We start from the raw sequence: 18,851 nt of genomic DNA, 5'->3' as shown, positions 1-18,851 counted from the left end.
GACAGCAGCACCTATGCCAGCCCTCCTCCCCCATCCTCATCCCCAGCCCCATCCCCATCCCCATCCCCATCCCCACCCCCAGCCTCCCTGCCTCAGACCCAGGCACAGGGAGAAGCAAAACTCATTCTGACGTTGATTTTCTGCCTCTCATTGTCTCAAAAGGCAACAGATTCCAGAAAAGAGCCAGAGGAAGAAGAAGAAAACCAAATGGCGCGGAGACCGGGCCACTGGTACCCACAAACTTCAGTGTGTGGTGTTGTGATGGGCCTGGGGCCCTGGGCACAGTCACCGTGAACTGGCCAGCCCTCGGGACCCCTCCGCTGCCTGACCTCACCGGGAACTGTTTCTAACCATCACCCTTGACCCGAGGACTGGGCACAGGAAGGGAGACAGGGAGGGTGGGCAGGGAGGAAGGGGGGCCCGGCTTCCTCCAAAGGGCACAGCTTCGTGTCTCAGAAGACACAGCCTCCGAGCCCCGCCTGTGACTCAGCCGGCACCTCCCATCTCCTGGCGGCTGTGTTGTTTCTTTGAACTACGAGGTGTGGGTTCGAGGTGGACGTTTACCCACCCCGTACAGCGTACGGAACAAGCCATGGCCCAGCTCCCCTCTTGTCTCCAGCCCTCCGTGTCTGAGCTTGGGCGTCTTTTATAGGTTTTTAAATTATTTTCGTGATCACTGTTGTCTCGAGGGGGTCCATGCCCACTGTCTGGTAGACTTTCAGCTCTTCAGCAGATCCCCCCGACAGCACGTCCGGAACATCGCGGTGGTTTCTCGCTGAGTTTTCCCGGCAGTGCCAAACGCACCTCACTATGCAGGACTGAGACCGGGGGACTGGAGTGACTGGGGCCCGAAGCTGGAGGCCTCGGGGGGGCAGCAGATCCTGCTCGAGGTCTGAAAACAGGAGCAACGAGAGCTGTGTCCAGCAGGAGGGTCTCACTGCAGCGATCCAGAAACAATCCCGTTTTGCTGAGGGGAGAGGCTAGAGTGAGCTTGTCAGTTCTGCAAGGTGTCTCGTTGTCCTGGAGATGTGAAGACTTGAGTGCACAGATCTGCCCAAGTGTCCGTGTCTTTCTCAATCGGCGTGGGCTCCGTGTGTCCCTCCCGCCTGTGACAGAGCTCCCCAGACCTGTCATCACAGACACACGGACAAGGCCTGCATGCTTCTCCAGTCCACAGTGCCCTCAGGGGGCGCCATCGGGGATTCTGGTTTGTGCTGAACCTTAAGCAGAAGGGATCCAATACTGCTGTTCCCTCAACCGCACCACAGCCCGAAACCGTGCTCCCTCTGCGTCACCCGACGGCCACGCCGAAGCCCAGCAAATCGGCTACAGAGTCAGCGTCCGGCCGGCTTCCCGGCACATGCTGTCACTGACCTCTCGGATCCTCACTCTCACGGGCGACCGGAGGAGAGAGGAAGGTTGAGGTGAAGACATTGTTCCCACCCACCCCGTTTCTACGAGGGGACAGTCCCCCAGCTCCCTGGTGACATCCCCACCCCCACCCTCAGTGCTGCCGCTGAGAGCCAGGCTGGATCTGGGGCCAGGGTGGGGGTGCAGGGGCAGCAGGCACGGCAGTGACCCCTGAGAGGAGGTCAGAGGTGAAGTGGTGCATCTTTGTGATCTTATTTTTCCAAATGTTACCAATCGGGTCACCGGGCAAACTAGAGCAGCCCTCGCAGGAGGCCTGGCCACTGTTTGGAGAAAGGACACGGTGGGGGTGGGAGGAGGGGGAGGGGAGTGAGTGCCCAGCTGGAGGTCGGGACACCGGATCCTCCTCCAGTTCTGAGGGAGAGCTGAGGGGCCAGCCCAGAGGGATCTGACAGCCGGGAGTTTTGCTGGTTGGAAATCAAACTTCTTTATGTGTCTAAATGCCCCTCCCCCCCCCCTTTTTTTTTTCTGACCCTAAAAGAAAGGACAATAGAGAACATTCCAGGTCAGGCACCTCACAGCTCCCCAAGAACCTGCCATGTTAACGAATGTGCATCTTGGGCACTAACAGGACCAGGCTCTTCCCAACCCGTAAGCTCCCCGGAGCCTGGCGGCAGGGGGGGGGGCGGAGATGTTTGCATCGAGGCAGCAGTGGGTGGGACCAGGGGCAGCGTCCACTGTAAGAAACCATCTACTGGGCACTGGCCACCACCAGCGCCCCTGCCCCCGGGGAGCCGGCTGCACCCTGAGCACTGTGTGGGGAGTCTCGGAAGCAGTGAGCTGACCTACAGTGAAGCCCTTAGCCGGGAAGGTAACAGACAAAGGGGTTCCAGCCGCCCCCGGGCCCCCCGCCCTGCCTGGCCCCTCTTCCAGGCCAGCCATCCTGCCCCCGGCCCTCCGTGCCCAAGGGAGGGGACCGGGTCAGGGTGGCCTCTGCTGCGGAGCCAGTGGCCAGCTCCACCTCCATGGCCTCCTCCTCCTCACAGGCACGCTGGGAAGATAACACTTCTAAAAGGCAGCTCTTTGGGTGTGAGCGAGCCCTCGAGGCCAAGAAGCCTTCCAGACAGGCCCGGGTGGGGTGTGCCCTGGGGCCGCCCCAGCACAGCGTTTAATCCAGGGCCCCCCGGCAGGTCAGGCCTGGAACCCGCTGGCCCCCGTCCCCTCCCCGGTGGCTGAGGAGCCCAGCGGGACTTGTGTCTTTTGCGACATCCCGGGCTTCCCACTGTTTACCCAGACGAGCTGAATAGGACATCCCCTGGAGCACCCCCTTCCTGAAACCCCCCACCCCATGCCTTCGCCACTGTGTGCTCCCAGATCTCCTCCTAAAACCCCGACACCCTCCCCCCGTCCACTGCAAGGGCTCCCTTTCTCCCCAGCTGGCCATCCTGGCCGCCCTCCCACCCCCACCGCCGGGGTACGGCCCGGACTCCCCCGGCCCTTTGCCACGCAACGTGGATGCTTCTTCTTAGAGAAGAAGCGCGCGGCGGGGGGGGGGGGGGGGGGGCATCTCTCTCTAACTCAAAGGGCCTTCCACGTGTGACGACCGTCAACCCAGAGCCATAGCCAAAGGGCTGCCCCCAGGAGCAGCCCGCCGGGTTCGGAATCCCGAGCCGGTTTACTGAGGACGAAAGATACTTGAATCGCGGAGCGCCCGGGAGCACCCGCGTCCGCTACGCAGTGTTCGCGGGGGGGCCGTTGTCGTGAGACGAGCGCGGTGCCTGGCCATCGCGACGATGCTTGAGCCTCTTCTGTAACTTTTTATCCAGTCTTTGTGTATCTCCGCTCATTAATAAAGAAACAAGGAGGAGCGCGGGTCTGCCTGCCTTCCTCTCCGGCGAGCATTCCTAACGTTTTGCTGACAGCCTTGTCAGTTGACAGTGCCTGGCTCAGAATACCCACCTCTTACAGGCGAACCTGAGGTCAGGAGACCACGGTGTGTGTGTGTGTGTGTGTGTGTGTGTGTGTGTGTGTGTGTGTGTGCGCGCGCGCGCCCTGAAGGTGTTTCCTTCCCCACAGAGCCCGGAGCCTGAGGGGGAGGCAGGTGGGTGGAGACGCAGCCCCGTGAGGTTCGGGCAGCCCTGGAGTGGAGCTTTGCCACCCACCTTCCTGGGCCTCTGAGCACGTTCCCTGCTTCCTGCTCAGCTGCCCCTCCCAGGAACAGGGAAGGAGTGGGCTCCTCCTAGGCAGGCCGAGGGGGCTCCCAGCGAGAAAATGTGCTCTGTGTAGCGGCCCCCGTGGGGCTGTCTGATGTGCTTTTCATAGAAACCGCCCCCGCCCCCGTTGCAAAGATCACAGCCGATGTGGTTTCATTTTCCTCTTGATTGAACCTGGTGGGTACTTGACCAGGCGAAGCCCCTCTCTTCTGTGTCATCTGGGTTCTCTCTCTCTCTCTCTCTCTCTCTCTCTCTCTCTCTCTCTCTCAGATCTTTCCCATCTTAACACAAACAAGAACAAAATCTTCCTTTGACCCACGTCCTCCGCCAGGTACGACCCGTTGCTTCTCTGCTCTCGTTTGTACAATAGAAAGGGGTCTTCAGAGAGGAGCCTACACTCCCTCTCAGGAGCCCCTCTCATCCCTTTCTCTTTAGACTGCTCCCAAGAGGCATTCACCCCGGCCCTTCCGCCACCTTCTTCAGGGTCTCCAGCGGCTCCCGCCATATTAAATCCAGTGGTGGGCGCGGTCTTCTCACCATTGATCTCCTTACAGCATGGACACAGTGGACCACTCCAGTGCTCGGCAAACTCATTCGTCCACGGAGCCAAATATCAACAGGACAACGATTGGAATTTCTCTTGAGAGCCAAATTTTTTAACTTAAACTATATAGGTAGGTACATTGTTATTAACTTAATTAGGGCGCTCCTAAGCTGGCCTTTGCTAAAATCTCAAGGGGCCAAAGAGCCGCATGTGGCTCGCACAGTTGGCTGACCACTGGACTACTCCCTCTTCCTTGTGAAACCAAGAAAAGAAGGCTGAGTTCACAGGGACCCAGGAACGGGTGGGTGCATCCCGGCAGCGAGGTAAGTGTCAGCCGTGGACTCTGGTCACGCCGGCTTCCCGGCGCCTGCCCCTGCACGGATGGGCGGAGGTGGAATACCTGGGTGAGTGGTTCCCCACGTCTGGTCCCCAGGCCGGCAGCTTCAGCGTCACCGGGAACTTGTAGGAAATACAGATCGCCTGTCTCAGACCCGCCAAGCAAGGAATTTCACGTGGAGGAGGGTTTATCCGCCCTGCAGGGGATTCTGGGGCTCCCTCCGGTCTGAGAGCCTCTGAATTAGAGTGAAAACCCCGTCACACATAGGCCAGGGGCAGCCGGTTCGTTCCCACCTGCAAGACAGCAGCTGGCCGCCTGGACCAAGGGGCCCAGGTCCTTCCTGCGTCTGAACCCCAGGGGCCCTGCACATGCCGGATTGCGTGTATTCTGGGGAAACAACCGTTTTATCCGTCCTCACGGTGCCACCCAGCGTGGGTTCCCCAGAGAAAAAACGAGCTGGACCCTTGGACCGTCCTTTTCCAACGTCAGGCCCTTCTGGGTTTCACGGCCCCCGAGAGCGGGAAGAGGAAATGAAAGGAGCAGAGATCCACCTCCCCTTCTAAGGAGCGGACCGAGTTCTTCCCTTGGCTGACACGGCCCCGCACGCGCCCCCACAGCATCCTGAGGAAGGACCCACCTCCCTCCTCCCAGTTCCCCCCAGTGACTCAGCGTGCGGCCCACCCGTGACTCACCCCCCGCCTCCCCCGCCGTGGTTAGCAGCACCTGCCGCTCAGAATGGACGGAGAGGAAGTGCAATGCTGTGACAGCCCGGGAAGGACTCGGCTGGGTGGGAACCCTGCAGGGGACACAGGCAGAGGGGGGAGGTGAGGCAGGCAGCAAAGCCACCTCAAGTCCAACGCCATCCCCTGGAAGTCATCACCACCCACGCCAGTGGTTCGGAAAGGACTGTGCATTCGTCTTAGGGTCCCTGCAGGAGGTTGAGGGGTGGGGGGACATCTCGAGGCCCAGGCCACACCCGCGGAGAATCTGGAACAATGGGCCCGGGGAGGGGCCCGGGGATGGAGACTCCGTAAAGCTCCCCCGGGCGATTCGACGGCACAGCCAGGGCGGAGACCGTGAGAGGGTCCGTGGGGGTCTGGCCCCTTGAACTCTATGCTTCTCGGTGATGATGGGTTAACACAAGAAGCAACTGCCCGGAGGAACCCATGTCTGAGGCTGCGCAGGACGCCAGTTACCCGGCTTTGTCAGTGGGTGTCTGCCACAGGCATCTTCTCTCCTTGTCGGTGCTCCAGAGCCTGGCTTGACCTGCACAATCTGTCCTGATACCTCATTCCTTCACGTCCCCTTCCAAGTTTTTTTTTTTTTTTAAATACATTTTATTGATTTTTTACAGAGAGGAGGAGAGAGGGATAGAGAGCTAGAAATGTCAATGAGAGAGAAACATCGACCAGCTGCCTCTTGCACACCCCCTACTGGGGATGTGCCCACAACCAATGTACATGCCCTTGACCGGAATCGAACCTGGGACCCCTCAGTCCGCAGACCGACACTCTATCCAATGAGCCAAACCGGTTTCGGCTTTTTTTTTTTTTTTTTTTTTTTTAGTATATATTTTATTGATTTTTTTACAGAGAGGAAGGGAGAGGGATAGAGAGCTAGAAACATCGATGAGAGAGAAACATCGACCAGCTGCCTCCTGCACACCCTGTACCAGGGATGTGCCCACAACCAAAGTACATGCTCTTGACTGGAATCGAACCTGGGGCCTCTCAGTCCACTGGCCGACGCTCTATCCACTGAGCCAAACCGGTTTTGGCCCCTTCCAAGTTCATGGCAGGCCTGGTGGCACAAGGACACACAGTGTTTAGCAAAGGAATGGACCACGACGACAGATGCCTCCAAGCCTTAAAACTGAAGTCAGACAGGCTCTCACTGCCCTTCCCCGCTCCCGGCCCCATGGCCCATGGCGCCCCAAGGGCCAGGGGCTCAGTGGTTTCCACTTCTGTCTGTTCCATGGCCTCCCTGCCTCCGTTTCCACAAAGAAGCCCCACTCTCAGTAACCATCCCTGAGCCTTGCGGAGGTCCCAGGGCTGGTCCCTCTGCCGTCTGGGCCTCTCAATTGGCCACCAGCCCATGCCCCACGAGACACCCCCCACCACCACCAACAACCCCTGTCCTCCCCCACAGCCAGTCCCTCCCTCAGATCCTCTCACCTCTGCTGGTTTGCCTTCCTTTGCTGTGACCCCATAATCCCCCGCTGGGCTGACGTGTGGTTCCAGTGGTCACTCGGGGACCAAGGGTTCCATTTGCTCAGGACTGAGGGCTTTTCTGGGACATGGCCCTTCAGCACAGTCCCGGACACAACCATGTTCATATATCACCTCCTCCTCTCCCCCCCAAAAAAATAAGTCCAGCAGTTGGTCATCCCACTAGTAAGAATAAAACTTTCACCTTGTTCTAGCCCCGTGGTCGGCAAACTGTTGCTCGTGAGCCACATGCGGCTCTTTGGCTCCCTGAGTGTGTCTTTCCACAAAACACCACGGCCTGGGCGAGTCTGTTTTGAAGAAGTGGCGTTAGAAGAAGTTTAAGTTAAAAAATGTGGCTCTCCACAATCGTCGTCCTGTTGATATTTGGCCCTGTTAACTAATGAGTTTGCCGACCGCTGTTCTAGACACTATGAGTCACTGTAAATGAGGGGGCAGTTCTCAGACTTTATCAACCATCACAGCCATCTGGGAGCTGGATAAATGCAGGCTTTTCTGAACCAGCCGGCCTCGGGTGGGGCCCCAGACGTGGTCCGTATCGCAGCATCTCGGGGATGTGGTGCTGCTGGTCTGGCACCACACGCTGCACACCCCGCATTAGCTCACCCCTGTCAGTCAGCCACCGCGTGCCCTGCAGAGACCAGTGGCCAGCGAACATGCTGTGGAGCCCTCCCTGGAAGCCGGGCTCTGCTGTTCAGACACGGCACCTCGTGGCATCCCCACAGCAGGGACCCTGTGGTGGGCGATAGGGCGCTGTTCCACAGAGAGGGCCCCGAGGTCCCGGGAACCCAGGAGTGGCTGAGCCTGAACGTGCATCCTGTTCTCCCCTCCTCGGTCTGCCCCCGCCCCCGCCGAGCGAGCGGAGCCCCCGCTCGTCCCAGCTGCCCGCCCCACCCTCTCCATTTTCACTTGCTTCAGGAAAATCTTTCGATGCATCTCCCACTTCCCTGCCTTCTTTCTCCCGAATTGAACTGAATGCAGATCAGCTTCCCCTGGTGACTCAGCAGCAGCTTTGAACCGAGTTCGTTCACTGTCCTTTCCTGAGCGTCTGCACTGCGGCAGGGCACTGCAGTGTTCCTATAACAACCACCCCCCCCCAAAAAAAAAAAAATTAAGTCCAGGTTTTTGTTTTGCCTTTGTGGTTGGTATTGCTGAGCTTCTGCCGTCTTTGGGGCGCAGAGGCTGTGTGGGGCAGTGCCCAGGTCTAGCCCAGCTTTGCTGCTGGCTGCTGACCTTAGGCAGGCTGCCCACCCTCTCCATGCCTCAGCCTCCTCATCTGTCAAACGGGGTTGATGCTAATAATTGTACTTTTAGCGCTCTTGGACGCTTGTTGGGTTTGAATTGGACCTATACTTTCAGAAGAAATGGCCGGCTTAGAGACTCTCTAATTCAGTGTTAGCCAAGATCCCAGAATCAGGCCATTAGATGCTCTGGGAGTGCCTGCCAGCAAGTACAGCCGCCACTTAACTGAGCACTTAGCAGGTCCTAGTCGCTGTGCTTTGCATGGGTCACCTCTCATAGGTTTGGAGGAGCTGGGTGACATGCCAAGCTCTCTGCCCAGTGAGCAGGGTGCCGGGATCCCAGCCAGCCAATCATAGAGCATCCTCTGTGCCAGCCTTGCAGGGCCGGTCCTAGGCTGGGCACCGGCAAGGAGGCTCAGCCTCACGCCATCACCGCTCTCCCTTGATCACTAGCCTGGAAGGCTCTGCCCTGCACCCCCATCTCTGGCCACAGCTCCTGCCCCCCAGCCACTCCCCAGTTTGCCTCACCCCCATGGCCCAATGCGCTTCCCCTGCATGGCAGCCTCCACACCCACTCACTCCGCCTGCTGCCCTCCTCTTGGGAACCTTGGCTACTCAGAGCTTTGCTTTCACCAGGCCTTTTATGATGTAGATAACACACCCTGTCCTCATCAAAAAGCTTATGCTGGCCTGGCCATAAGGTCATGGTTCGATTCCCGATTCCTGGTCAGGGCACATGCCCAGGTTGCAGGCTCAGTCCCCGTTGTGGGACATGCAGGAGGCAGCTGATCAATGACTCTCTCTCATCATTAATATTTCCATCTCTCTCTCCCTCTCCATTCCTCTTGGAAATCAATAAAAAAAAAATACATATTTTTAAAAAGCTTGTGCTGGGATGGGCAGAGCTCTGAGCTGGGGAGAGGCTACTCCAAACTCCCTGCTCACTTTGCCCAGTGCCAAGTTCAAGGGCTTTGTCCCAACAGGCTTCCTAAGGATAGGGTGCAGAACCAACTGCTGTCTCCATCCCCAGCCCAGGTGCAGTGCCTCAGACCCTCAGTCTTTCTACAAACCCTTCAGTTGGACCTCTGGAGACAGTGAGATTCCCATTTTCTCTAACCACGCTCCTCCCCCCCGCCCGCTGAATCTTCTCGGCCAAGGTCACCAACTGCCCCCCAACCTCGTCAACATCACCAGGTAGAGCCAGGGGAAGGACAGTCCTGTGCTTTGCACTGGACAGTAGTGAGGGGTGAGGGGTTCTCTATCCACTGGGGGGTCCCCCAGCCACTGCTGGTTCCTGGGTCCAATGAAGGCCAGATTTCCATGGTCTGACGTGCAAAAATGTTCATTGTTCTTCCTTCTTCTTCACCTCTGTGAGGACGTTTTTCAGAAGCCACACATTTTCTCTGCGGGCCATGGTATCAAAGACTAGGGAAGAGAGGAATCTATTGACAGAGATGCCTCTCTTAGTTAGGCTAAGCGCTGAAGGTCACTTCCGGAGGGCTGCTCTGTGCTGGCCTAGCCTAGCCAACACTACACAGAGAGCATTCGTGCGAATGGCGCCCCCTGGCCCGCACAGCTGCCAGGACACCTGCTAAGAGTTTTCCTTGAATCTTCTGAGGAGGAGCGAAACACCTCTCAGGTGAGGAACTGAGCTTCGCCCCCAGGTTAATAACGCCCCCAGGTCTCACAGGCCTGAGAGGCACAGCGAGGACTTTGTGTGCTAGAGCTCCCTCACCTGGGAGCTCTTGCCTCTGTGTCGGTTGTGAGGATCCAGTGAGCTGATGCATTCAGAGAGCTTACCATACTCAGAAAGTTCTCAGTGCCCGAGAGTTGGTATTTTAGCATTATTCTTGCGGTAGCTCCAGCTGGTATTATTCCCATTTGAGGTTCTCACCCTTCACACCTTCCTCTTGCAGCCGGCTGGGCCTGCACCTGGGAAGTGCGACTGGTCTAGTGTGATTCTTGTCCACCAGGTGGCAGCACTGCAGAGCCCATGGGCGGTTCCTCTCTGTGTGGTTGTAGGGTAGCCCTGCGCTCCCAGAGGCCCCGGATGTAGGCCAGACCCTTCCCCTGCCTGCCCAAGCTCCACCTCTACCGTCTGGGGCTTCCTGCCCTCTAGGTCTGCTTGCACCCACATAAATGTGCACCCTGGGGACTCAGGGTCTGGACCATAGCGAGTTCACAGTGCAGTTTTGCCAGTGGTTCCCACAGGGGCAGGCCTTCTCAGGAACTGTTTGATGGAGCCTTCTGGGTCCAAACTTCCCCACAGGCCAGGCTGGCTCCTTCTGGACGCTCCGCACCACAGCCAAGCCCAATTTCTCACGGCTGATTTCAGTTGTCTTCAGGGGATGGATTGCTCCGTCTGCTTCAAGCTTCCCAGGTAAATACAAGGAAACGTGGGCCCCGGAAAGGAGCTGCAGACAGGCTCCGCACATGTTCACCGTCCCACCCTGCGACCAGCCAGCAGACCCCGAGTTCCTGACCCCCTATCTGTTCGCTGGGCAACCAGCATTTCACAGAATGTTGTGGGAGGACCTCAGTCACAGATGGAGTCTCTTAACAGGCTGATGCCAAAGCCCCACGCTGGGCCAGTGCTTCTCAAGGCGAAGTCCCAGGACCACTGCTACACATCACCTAGGAACTTGTAAAAAATGCAAATTCTTCCCAGTCAGAGACTCTGGGGCGGGGGCAGCAATCTATGGCTAACAAGCACTCCAGGTGACTCTGCGCCCTTGCGCCATTGCGCCATTGCGCCATTGCGCCATTGCGCCATTGCGGTTTGAGGCACGCTGGCCTGCCCTCCCCCTCGCCTGTGGCTGCAGGATCCTGCCCCGCAGACGTGGCCAAATCGCTCTCTCCAGAGGTCCGGTAGGTCTCAGTCGTCATTGCTAAGGGGCCAAGTGTTATGTCAATAGTGCGGGTAGTGGGTAGTGTGGTATGCCACCAGGCATGGCTGTGATAGGTATTTTCCCAGAGGAAGGTGCTCTAAGGCATTGGCGGTTTTAGCGTTTATCTTGATGGAAATGCGTAATGTTTTCATTGCAGTTGCTTAGCAAACAGGACTCTCTGACTTGTGACAGGGGACTTCGCAGATGATCAGATTTCATGGTCTATCTTGTTTCCGACAGCTTTACAATTGTTCTCCTCCGAGGCACTGATGTGTTACAGTGAGAAGGGGGAGGAGCCCTAACTGGCTTGGCTCCGTGGATAGAGCATTGGGCCTGCGAACTGAAGGGTTCCAGGTTGGATTCCAATCAAGGGCATGTGCCTTGGTTGCTTGCACATCCCCAACGGGAGGTGTGCAGGAGGCAGCTGATTGATGTTTCTTTCTCATCGATGTTTCTGACTCTCTATCTTTCTCCCTTCCTCTCTGCAAAAAGTCAATAATATATATATATATATATTTTTTTTTAAGAGAAGCGGGAGGAGATGTAGGCCCATGTCCTGCATTCCCCCCCCCCACACACACACACCCATAATGTAGATGGGAGCCCCTGCCCCCGGGAGGACTAGGCTTGGGATGGGGCAGCATGGTTCCTGGTGGAGGGAGAGGTGCCAGCCCATTCTTTTAGAAGCTCCCAGTCTCAATTAGATTATAGATTTTTGACAGGAAGTGTGACCTGTTCATTCCTGCCCCTGCCAGTCACCTCCAGAGTAGGACTTCATAGAACTCAGCATTGCCATCCAGATCCCTCCACACACACACACACACACACACACACACACACACACGCAGCGAGAGAGGAAACAGACTTGTTTCCTCTGAAAATGGAGCTGAAGCATCATGCAAACAAGGCTGTCTCAGTGATGCTGGCAGCTGCCAGAAAGTAGATTTTTTTTTCTTCTAATTACAAATAAACTTGTATGTGTCTCAGAAACCCTCAATCATTCTTATGATTCTATGGGTAGAAGTGTAAGTGAGCTGAATAAATGGCCCCCAAAAGACACAAGTCTTAACCCCCAGAACCTATGAATGTGACTTTACTTGGAATTAGTATCTTTGGAAGTATGATTAAGTTAAATATCTCATGATGAGATTATCATGAGATTTAGAGTGGGTTTTAATTTCCAAATATTTCAGGTTTTTCTAGTTATCTTATTATTGAGCTCTAATTTAATATCGCTGTTGTTGGAGGATATACCCTGTATAATTTCAATCTTTTACTTTAATGGCTTAGAACCATGGTCGGCAAACTGTAGCTCTCGAGCCACATGCGGCTTTTTGACCCCTTGAGTGTGGCTCTTCCACAAAATACCACGGCCTGGGCGAGTCTATTTTGAAGAAGTGGCGTTAGAAGAAGTTTAAGTTTAAAAAATGTGGCTCTCAAAAGAAATTTCAATTGTTGTACTGTTGATATTTGGCTCTGATGACTAATGAGTTTGCCGACAACTTGCTTAGCATATGGGGCACCATGCATACTTGAAAGTATAGAGTTGGCCATTTGTGGTATAGCGTCTTATACATGTTCTTTAAGTCACAGTGATGATGCCATTCAGATTTTCTAAATCCTTTCTGATTTTATGTCTAAGTCTACCTACATTGAGGAAAAAGTGTTAAAACCCCCAATTATGACCGAAGAATTGTTGATTCCCCCTTTGCTTGATTTTTTTTTTTAATGGTAGAAGGAGGAAAAGGAAATAGTAGATAGAACAAAGAGCAGACAGCAGAGTGAAACCCAAATATGCCACTTGCTACCTTAAATCCAAGAGGACTAAACATAGCAATTAAAGACAGAGATTGTCTGACTAGTTTTTAAAAATACCCAACGTTATGCATACAAGACACTTTACTATAAGAACACAGATGAGTTGAAAATAACAGGGTGGGAAGAGATATTGTCATACACACAGTAAGCACCAAATAGCTGGAGTGATTATATTCAGATCCGGCAAAACAGACGTCAAGACAAGGAGAGCTATCAGAGATAAGCAGTGACATTTTATAATAATAAAATGGTGAGTTTAGTAGGGAAACATGTTGTAAAAGTGTATAGGCCCGATTTCTGCTTTAAAACACACAAAGCAATATTTGACAGAACTCAAAGAAGAAATAGACAAATCAAACCCTGTTCTTAGTAACTTGTAGAATAGCTAGACAAAAAAATGTGTAACGATGTGGAAATTCTGAACAATACTATCAATCTTTTTTTATCTAAATGACTCATAAAATATTATACCCAACGAGTACAGAATACACCATTTTTAAAAAATTTTCTTGATTGTTGACAATATTACAGTTGTCTCACATTTTCTCCCCTTTGCCTTCCTCTCCCCAACCCCCACCCCACCCCAGGGCTTCCCCAAATATTGTCTGTGTCCATGGGTTAGGCATATATGCATATGTGTTCTTACATAATCTCTTCCTATTCCCTCTCCACCTCACCCCCACCCTCACTGAGATCTGTTATTCTGTTCCATGCGTCCATACCTCTGGCCCTATTTTGTCAATTTATTTTATTAGATTGACATGTAAGTGAAGTCATGTGATATTTGTCTTTCTCTAACTGGCTTCCTTCACTTAGCATAATAGTCTCCAGGTCCATCCATGCTGTTTCAAAGGGTAAGAGATCCTTCTTTTTTTTTACAGATGCATAGTATTCCATTGTGAAAGATACCACAGCATTTTTATCCACTCACCTACTGATGAGCACTTAGGTTGTTTCCAGATCTTAGCTATTGAAATAATGCTGCTATGAACATACGGGTGTTTTGGGATTCTTAGGATATATTCCCAGAAGTAGGATTGCTGGGTCAAATGGGAGTTCCATTTTTAATTTTTTGAGGAACCTCCATACTGTTTTCCACAGTGGCTTCACCAGTCTGCATTCCCACCAACAATCCACTAGGGTTTGCTTTAAATATATATATATATATATTATTGATTTTATACAGAGAGGAAGGGAGAGAGATAGAGAGTTAGAAACATCAATGAGAGAGAAACATCAACCAGCTGCCTCCTGCACACCCCTACTGGGGACATGCCCGCAACCAAGGTACATGCACTTGACCGGAATCAAACCTGTGACCCCTCAGTCCGCAGGCTGACGCTCTATCCACTGAGCTAAACCTGTTTCGGCTAGGGTTTGCTTCCCCCCCCCTCCACCCCCTTACATCCGCACCAGCACTTGTTGTTGTTGGTTTATTGACATAGCCATTCTGGCAGGTTTGAAGTAACACTTCATTGTTGTTTTATTTACTTTATTTTTTTAATCCTCACTCAAGGATATTTTCCCATTGATTTTTAGAAAGAGTAGGAGAGAGAGGGAAAGCCAGAGAGAAATATCAATGTGAGAGAAACACATTGACTGGTTGCCTCCTGCATGAGCCCTGACCATGGTCCACTCCTGGGAGGAGCCTGCAACTGAGGTACCTGCCCTTGACCTGAATTGAACCCCAACCCTTCCATCTGCAGGCTGACACTCTATCCACCGAACAAAACTGGCTAGACTAGAGCCTTATTATAGTTTTAGTTTACATCTCTGATGATTAGTGATGTTGAGCATTTTTTCATATGTCTATTGACCAGCAATCAGTATGACCTCTTTGGAGAAGGGTTTATTCAGGTCCTTTGCCCATTTTTAAATTGGATTGTTTGTCTTCCTGGTGTTGAGTTGTATGAGGTCTTTATATTTTTTTGGAAATTAACTCCTTATCGGATGTATCATTGGTGAATATGTTTTCCCATACAGTAGGTTCCCTTTTCATTTTGTGGATGGTTTCCTTTGCTGTGCAGAAGCTTTATAGTTTGATGTAGTCCCATTTGTTTATTTTGTTTCCCTTGCCCTAGGCCAGTGGTCCGCAAACTGTGGCTCATAAGCCACATGCGGCTCTTTGGCCCCTTGAGTGTGGCTCTTCCACAAAATACCACGTGTGGGCACGAACTTACAGTGCGATTGAAACTTCGTGGCCCATGCGCAGAAGTCGGTTTTTGACTCAAAAAAATTTCAATCGTTGTACTGATGATATTTGACCTTGTTGACTAATGAGTTTGCCGATCACTGCCCTAGGCGATATAACAGTGAAAATACTCCTACGTGAGATGTCTGATATTTTACTGCCTATGTTTTCTTCTAGGATTTCTATGGTTTTGTGACTTACATTTAAGTCTTTTATATCCATTGTGAGTTTATTCTTGTGTGTGAAGAACACACCCTTGTTCTTTAAGCACACACAGAACCAAGATAGACTGTATGCTGGGCCATAAAAACCACCCTCGCTAAAACAGCCCTCTACCCCACTCCAGTCACTCTCTCTTCACCACTTACTGCGTTGTCTTCATAGCACCTTTCCATACCTGCTCTTTTCTTGTTCTTGGATTGTTTGTGGCCTGTCTGCCCACTAGAAGGTCAGCTCTGTGAGAGCGGGCTGCTTCTGTCCACCCGGATCTCCGGTGCCGAGCACAGTGCCAGCCACGCGGCCAGCGGCTGTACTCATTTCCAGGGGCTGCCCAAACCAGGTGCCACACACAGGGGGGCTTCAAACAACAGGAATGTATTCTCTGCCGCCCTGGAGACTTACTGTCTGAGCTTTGGAGACTTAGACCGTCCCCTGCTCTGATCATTCACAGCAGGTTAGACAGAAACCCTGGCTTCATCACTGCCCCCTACACTGCCGAGGGCTGGCTCATCATTTCTCTGTCGACCTTCACCCATCCCTGGCCATGCTGGGCGCCCCGGAGGTGAACGGGACTGGGCTGGCCCTCGGAGACTCCTGGTCCGATGAGGCAAGTAATGAAGATCCAAACTAGCACCCGCACAGAGGTTGGGGGGTGGGAGGGCAGAAGGTGTTGTGGTCACAGGAGGGCCCCTGAGCTCGGCCAGGTTGGGCCGGGGGCTAAATGTAAGCTGTATAGATGCAAGAAAAGGAGATGTAGCCGAAACCGGTTCGGCTCAATGGATAGAGCGTCAGCTTGGGGACTGAAAGGTCCCGGGTTCGATTCTGATCAAGGGCATGTATCTTGGTTGCAGGTATATCCCCAGTAGGGGGTGTGCAAGAGGCAGCTGAACGATGACTCTCTCATCGATATTTCTAACTCTCTCTCTCTCTCCCTTCCTCTCTGTAAAAAAATCAATAAAATATATATATTTTTTTTTAAAAAAAAGGAGATGCAGGGTTCTAGGGGCCCCTTGGAGGGCTCAGGCACAAGGTCAGGTCCACGCTGGGGCAGGGAGGCCCTCGAGTGCCCAGCCAAGAGTCTGCACCGGAGTGGAGAGATGGGTGTAGGAGACAGGCATTCGGTGATGTTTACCTGTGACAAGCCCTCTGTGCACAGGTGAGTCATACACTGCCTGCGGCAGCACCCGGTCCACCCAGGGTTTTCCAATGGGTGTTGCAACTGCACCCGCCTCTGACGTGGCGGGATGTGGATGTTGGAGGAGGCCCTTTCCAAAAAATAAAATATAGCCGAAACCGGTTTGGCTCAGTGGATAGAGCATTGGCCTGCGGACTGAAAGGTCCCGGTTCGATTCCAGTCAAGGGCATGCACCTTGGTTGTGGGCACATCTCCAGTAGGGGGTGTGCAAGAAGAGGCAGCTGGTCGATGTTTCTTTCTCATTAATATTTCTAACTCTCTATCCCTCTCTCTTCCTCTCTGTAAAAAATCGATAAAATATATTTTTTAAAAAGATCATTTTTACACCCAGGCAACCTCCTGACCCCGCCCCCTACCGCATGGCCCCGCCCCTGGAGGCGGAGCCAACCTCGAGGGGCCGGGCTGGGGGCGGAGAGGCGCTGCCCGCCGCGCACTCCCAGGCCCCGCGCCGAGCCGGCCGCTGGGAACCGCGAGCTCCTCCGAGCGCCCCGACGGCGCGGCCAGTCCCACAGGCAGTCCGGTCCTCGCGCAGGACACATGTGTCCGGGCGTCGGCACGCACGGACCGGAGCCCCAGTGAAGCTTTCAGGGAAAAGCCAGACGGCGGCGGCAGATGCCCGCGGAGAGCCCCTGCGCCCCGGGCGCGCCCGCTGATGCCCCCTGTGCCCCGGGCGCGCCCGCTGATGCCCCCTGCGCCCCGGGCGCGCCCGCTGATGCCCCCGGCGCCCCGGAGCCGCCGCGCGCGCCCGGCCCGGAGCCGCGCCTGGCCGGCCGGCTGCTGCCCGAGCTGTGCGGCTTCGCGGCGCGCGTGCTGCTGTGCCTGGCGCCCGCCTACCTGGCCGGCTGCCTGGGCCTCAGCGTCACCTGGCTGCTGCTCGGCGCGCTGCTCTGGCGCTGCTGGCGCCGCAACCGCCGCGGGAAGCTCGGGCGCCTGGCGGCCGCCTTCGAGTTCCTGGACAACGAGCGCCAGTTCATCAGCCGCGAGCTGCTGGGCCAGCACCTGCCGGCCTGGGTGAGCCGACCCGGGACCTGGCGGGCGGGGTCGGAGGTCGGGGTGGGTGGCCCTTGGTTGGAGGCTCGGAGGGAACCTGCGGTGCGCGGAGAGTCTGGGGACGCGGGGACCCGAGGGAGGCAGGAGCCAGGGGGCCCGCGCACCTGGTCCCCCACGGGCCCGGCTCAGAGACCGCGGGGCGGGGACCGTGCCCCTCCCGCCCCTCGTTCCCACCCCACCTCTGGTTCTCATCCCACTCCACGTTCCCATCCCACCTCTCATTCTCATTCCGCCGCTGGTTCGGCGGCTGCGCTGGGAGAGGGAACCTGGGTGTCATTGAAGGGCCCAGAGCCTGGGAGGGAGGCCACGGGCGGGCCACACCCCGAAAAACCAGGGCGCCCGGGCCTCTGCGGAGTTCCCCGGAGGGAGCGGGCCCGCCTGGTGATTCAAAGACAGGACGCAGGGCGCTGCGCTGGTCCCGACGGAGCGGGGAGGCAGGGCCAGAGACGGTTGTGCGGGGTGGGGGCAGAGAGGGGCAGGGGAGAGGCTGGTGGGGCCGGGGCAGGGCTTCTCTCCCCCTCTGCCTGGCAGAGAGGCTTCGGATTTGGGTCATTGGGCGCCCATTCCTGGGGTTAGGAATCCAGGATGAGAAGCAGGTCTGTCTGATCACCTGTGAGGAGTATGCAAATAGGTGTAAATGTGATCACCTGTGAAGTGTATGCAAATGGGTGTAAATGTGGCTTTTTGACCCGCCGCAGGAAGGTTTACAAGCTGCGGGGAGGGGCGAAACGTGGAAAACCTGGCAGTTGCGATATTCTCCATCCTCTACCTCCTGAGGACGGAGACAGGCTCTGGGAAGGCCCGCGATGCCAGCACAGGTGTGTCTCTCTTACACCGGGGGCACCAGGCCGCCTTGTCATCTTGAGACCCGATTTCCTCGCATGGGAGTTGGCGGATGGCTTACGGCCCCCTTTGATATCACATTAACACGGCCAGCCCGCAGCTGGGGTTGAAGAAAAGCCGAGGGTCTCCACGGCCTCGGATGTGGCTGCCACCCTGGGCCTCACCTGGTCCCGCAGGGCAGCCCGTGGGGGGTGGGGGTGCGTGGCTGCCCGCTGCTCTCACGTGGGCACTGCTTGGAAAGCTCCCTCCTCTGCCTTCCACCCGCCTGTGCGGGGCAGGGCCAAGGCCAGGGGGGCTGAGCAGAGACACCATCACACACACACACACACACACACACACACACACCGCCATCTGGGACTTGGCGCTCAGTTCTCACTGCAGCCACCTTTCCTGCCCTGTCAGACCCTCCCCACAGGGCTGCCAGCTGCTGCCTCCGGGTGATCTTAGACGTTGTCCTCCCTGTTGGGGCTCCTTGTCCTCACCTGTGAGAACCCCAGACAGCCCCCCTGGGCCTCCCAGGGTCCCTTCCACGGACGATACAGCTGGAAGGGATGCTTCCGCCTGAGAAGGGCTGTGAGTGGAGAACTTGGGGACCCCCTTGTCCTGTGGCTGTGGCCGGGGCTCAGGCAGAGAGCAGGCGGGCCTCCCCAGCTCAGCCCCTGGGCAGGAGTGGCTGCCGGGGGGCCATGTGAGTGCTGCTCGCACCCAGCTTTAGGGCT

At 55.4% G+C, this 18,851-nt stretch overlaps 2 protein-coding genes and 1 long non-coding RNA gene across 26 annotated transcripts in view; 2 read left to right on the top strand and 1 right to left on the bottom strand.

Moving 5' to 3' along the window:
• The window catches only part of MRAS (muscle RAS oncogene homolog), a 35,356-nt gene extending 34,680 nt beyond the window's left edge, over positions 1-676 (top strand). For all 5 annotated transcript variants that reach the window (XM_045579257.1, XM_036431340.2, XM_045579256.1 and 2 more), the window contains one exon: positions 163-676. In XM_045579257.1, coding sequence (XP_045435213.1) covers positions 163-294 — 132 coding nt within the window. In that variant the 3' untranslated portion in view covers positions 295-676. The remainder of the gene's footprint in view (positions 1-162) is intronic.
• Positions 677-1,907: 1,231 nt separating this feature from the next.
• Positions 1,908-7,321, bottom strand: LOC118715298. The gene is made up of 3 exons (XR_004986841.2): positions 7,311-7,321; positions 4,039-4,045; positions 1,908-2,035 (listed from the first exon to the last, which is right to left on the bottom strand). It is a non-coding gene; the product is annotated as an uncharacterized LOC118715298 (long non-coding RNA).
• A 9,411-nt stretch (positions 7,322-16,732) lies between these two features.
• The window catches only part of ESYT3 (extended synaptotagmin 3), an 85,161-nt gene continuing 83,042 nt past the window's right edge, over positions 16,733-18,851 (top strand). For 13 of the 20 annotated variants that reach the window (XR_006741126.1, XR_006741128.1, XR_006741129.1 and 10 more), the window contains exon 1: positions 16,734-17,250. Coding sequence is in view for 10 of the 20 variants with exons in the window: in XM_036431307.2 (XP_036287200.1) it covers positions 16,852-17,250 (399 nt within the window). In the remaining 10 variants the exon portion in view is untranslated. Of the gene's footprint in view, positions 17,251-18,851 lie in introns of all 20 variants that reach the window. The other 7 variants (XR_006741133.1, XR_006741132.1, XR_006741134.1 and 4 more) reach the window with 2 other exon arrangements.

Source organism: Pipistrellus kuhlii, unplaced genomic scaffold (assembly GCF_014108245.1).
Source record: "Pipistrellus kuhlii isolate mPipKuh1 unplaced genomic scaffold, mPipKuh1.p scaffold_m20_p_11, whole genome shotgun sequence".
NCBI classification, from domain to species: Eukaryota; Metazoa; Chordata; class Mammalia; order Chiroptera; family Vespertilionidae; genus Pipistrellus; species Pipistrellus kuhlii.
Note: the sequence above shows the minus strand (reverse complement) of the source record. Positions and strands in the feature narration are given on the sequence as shown.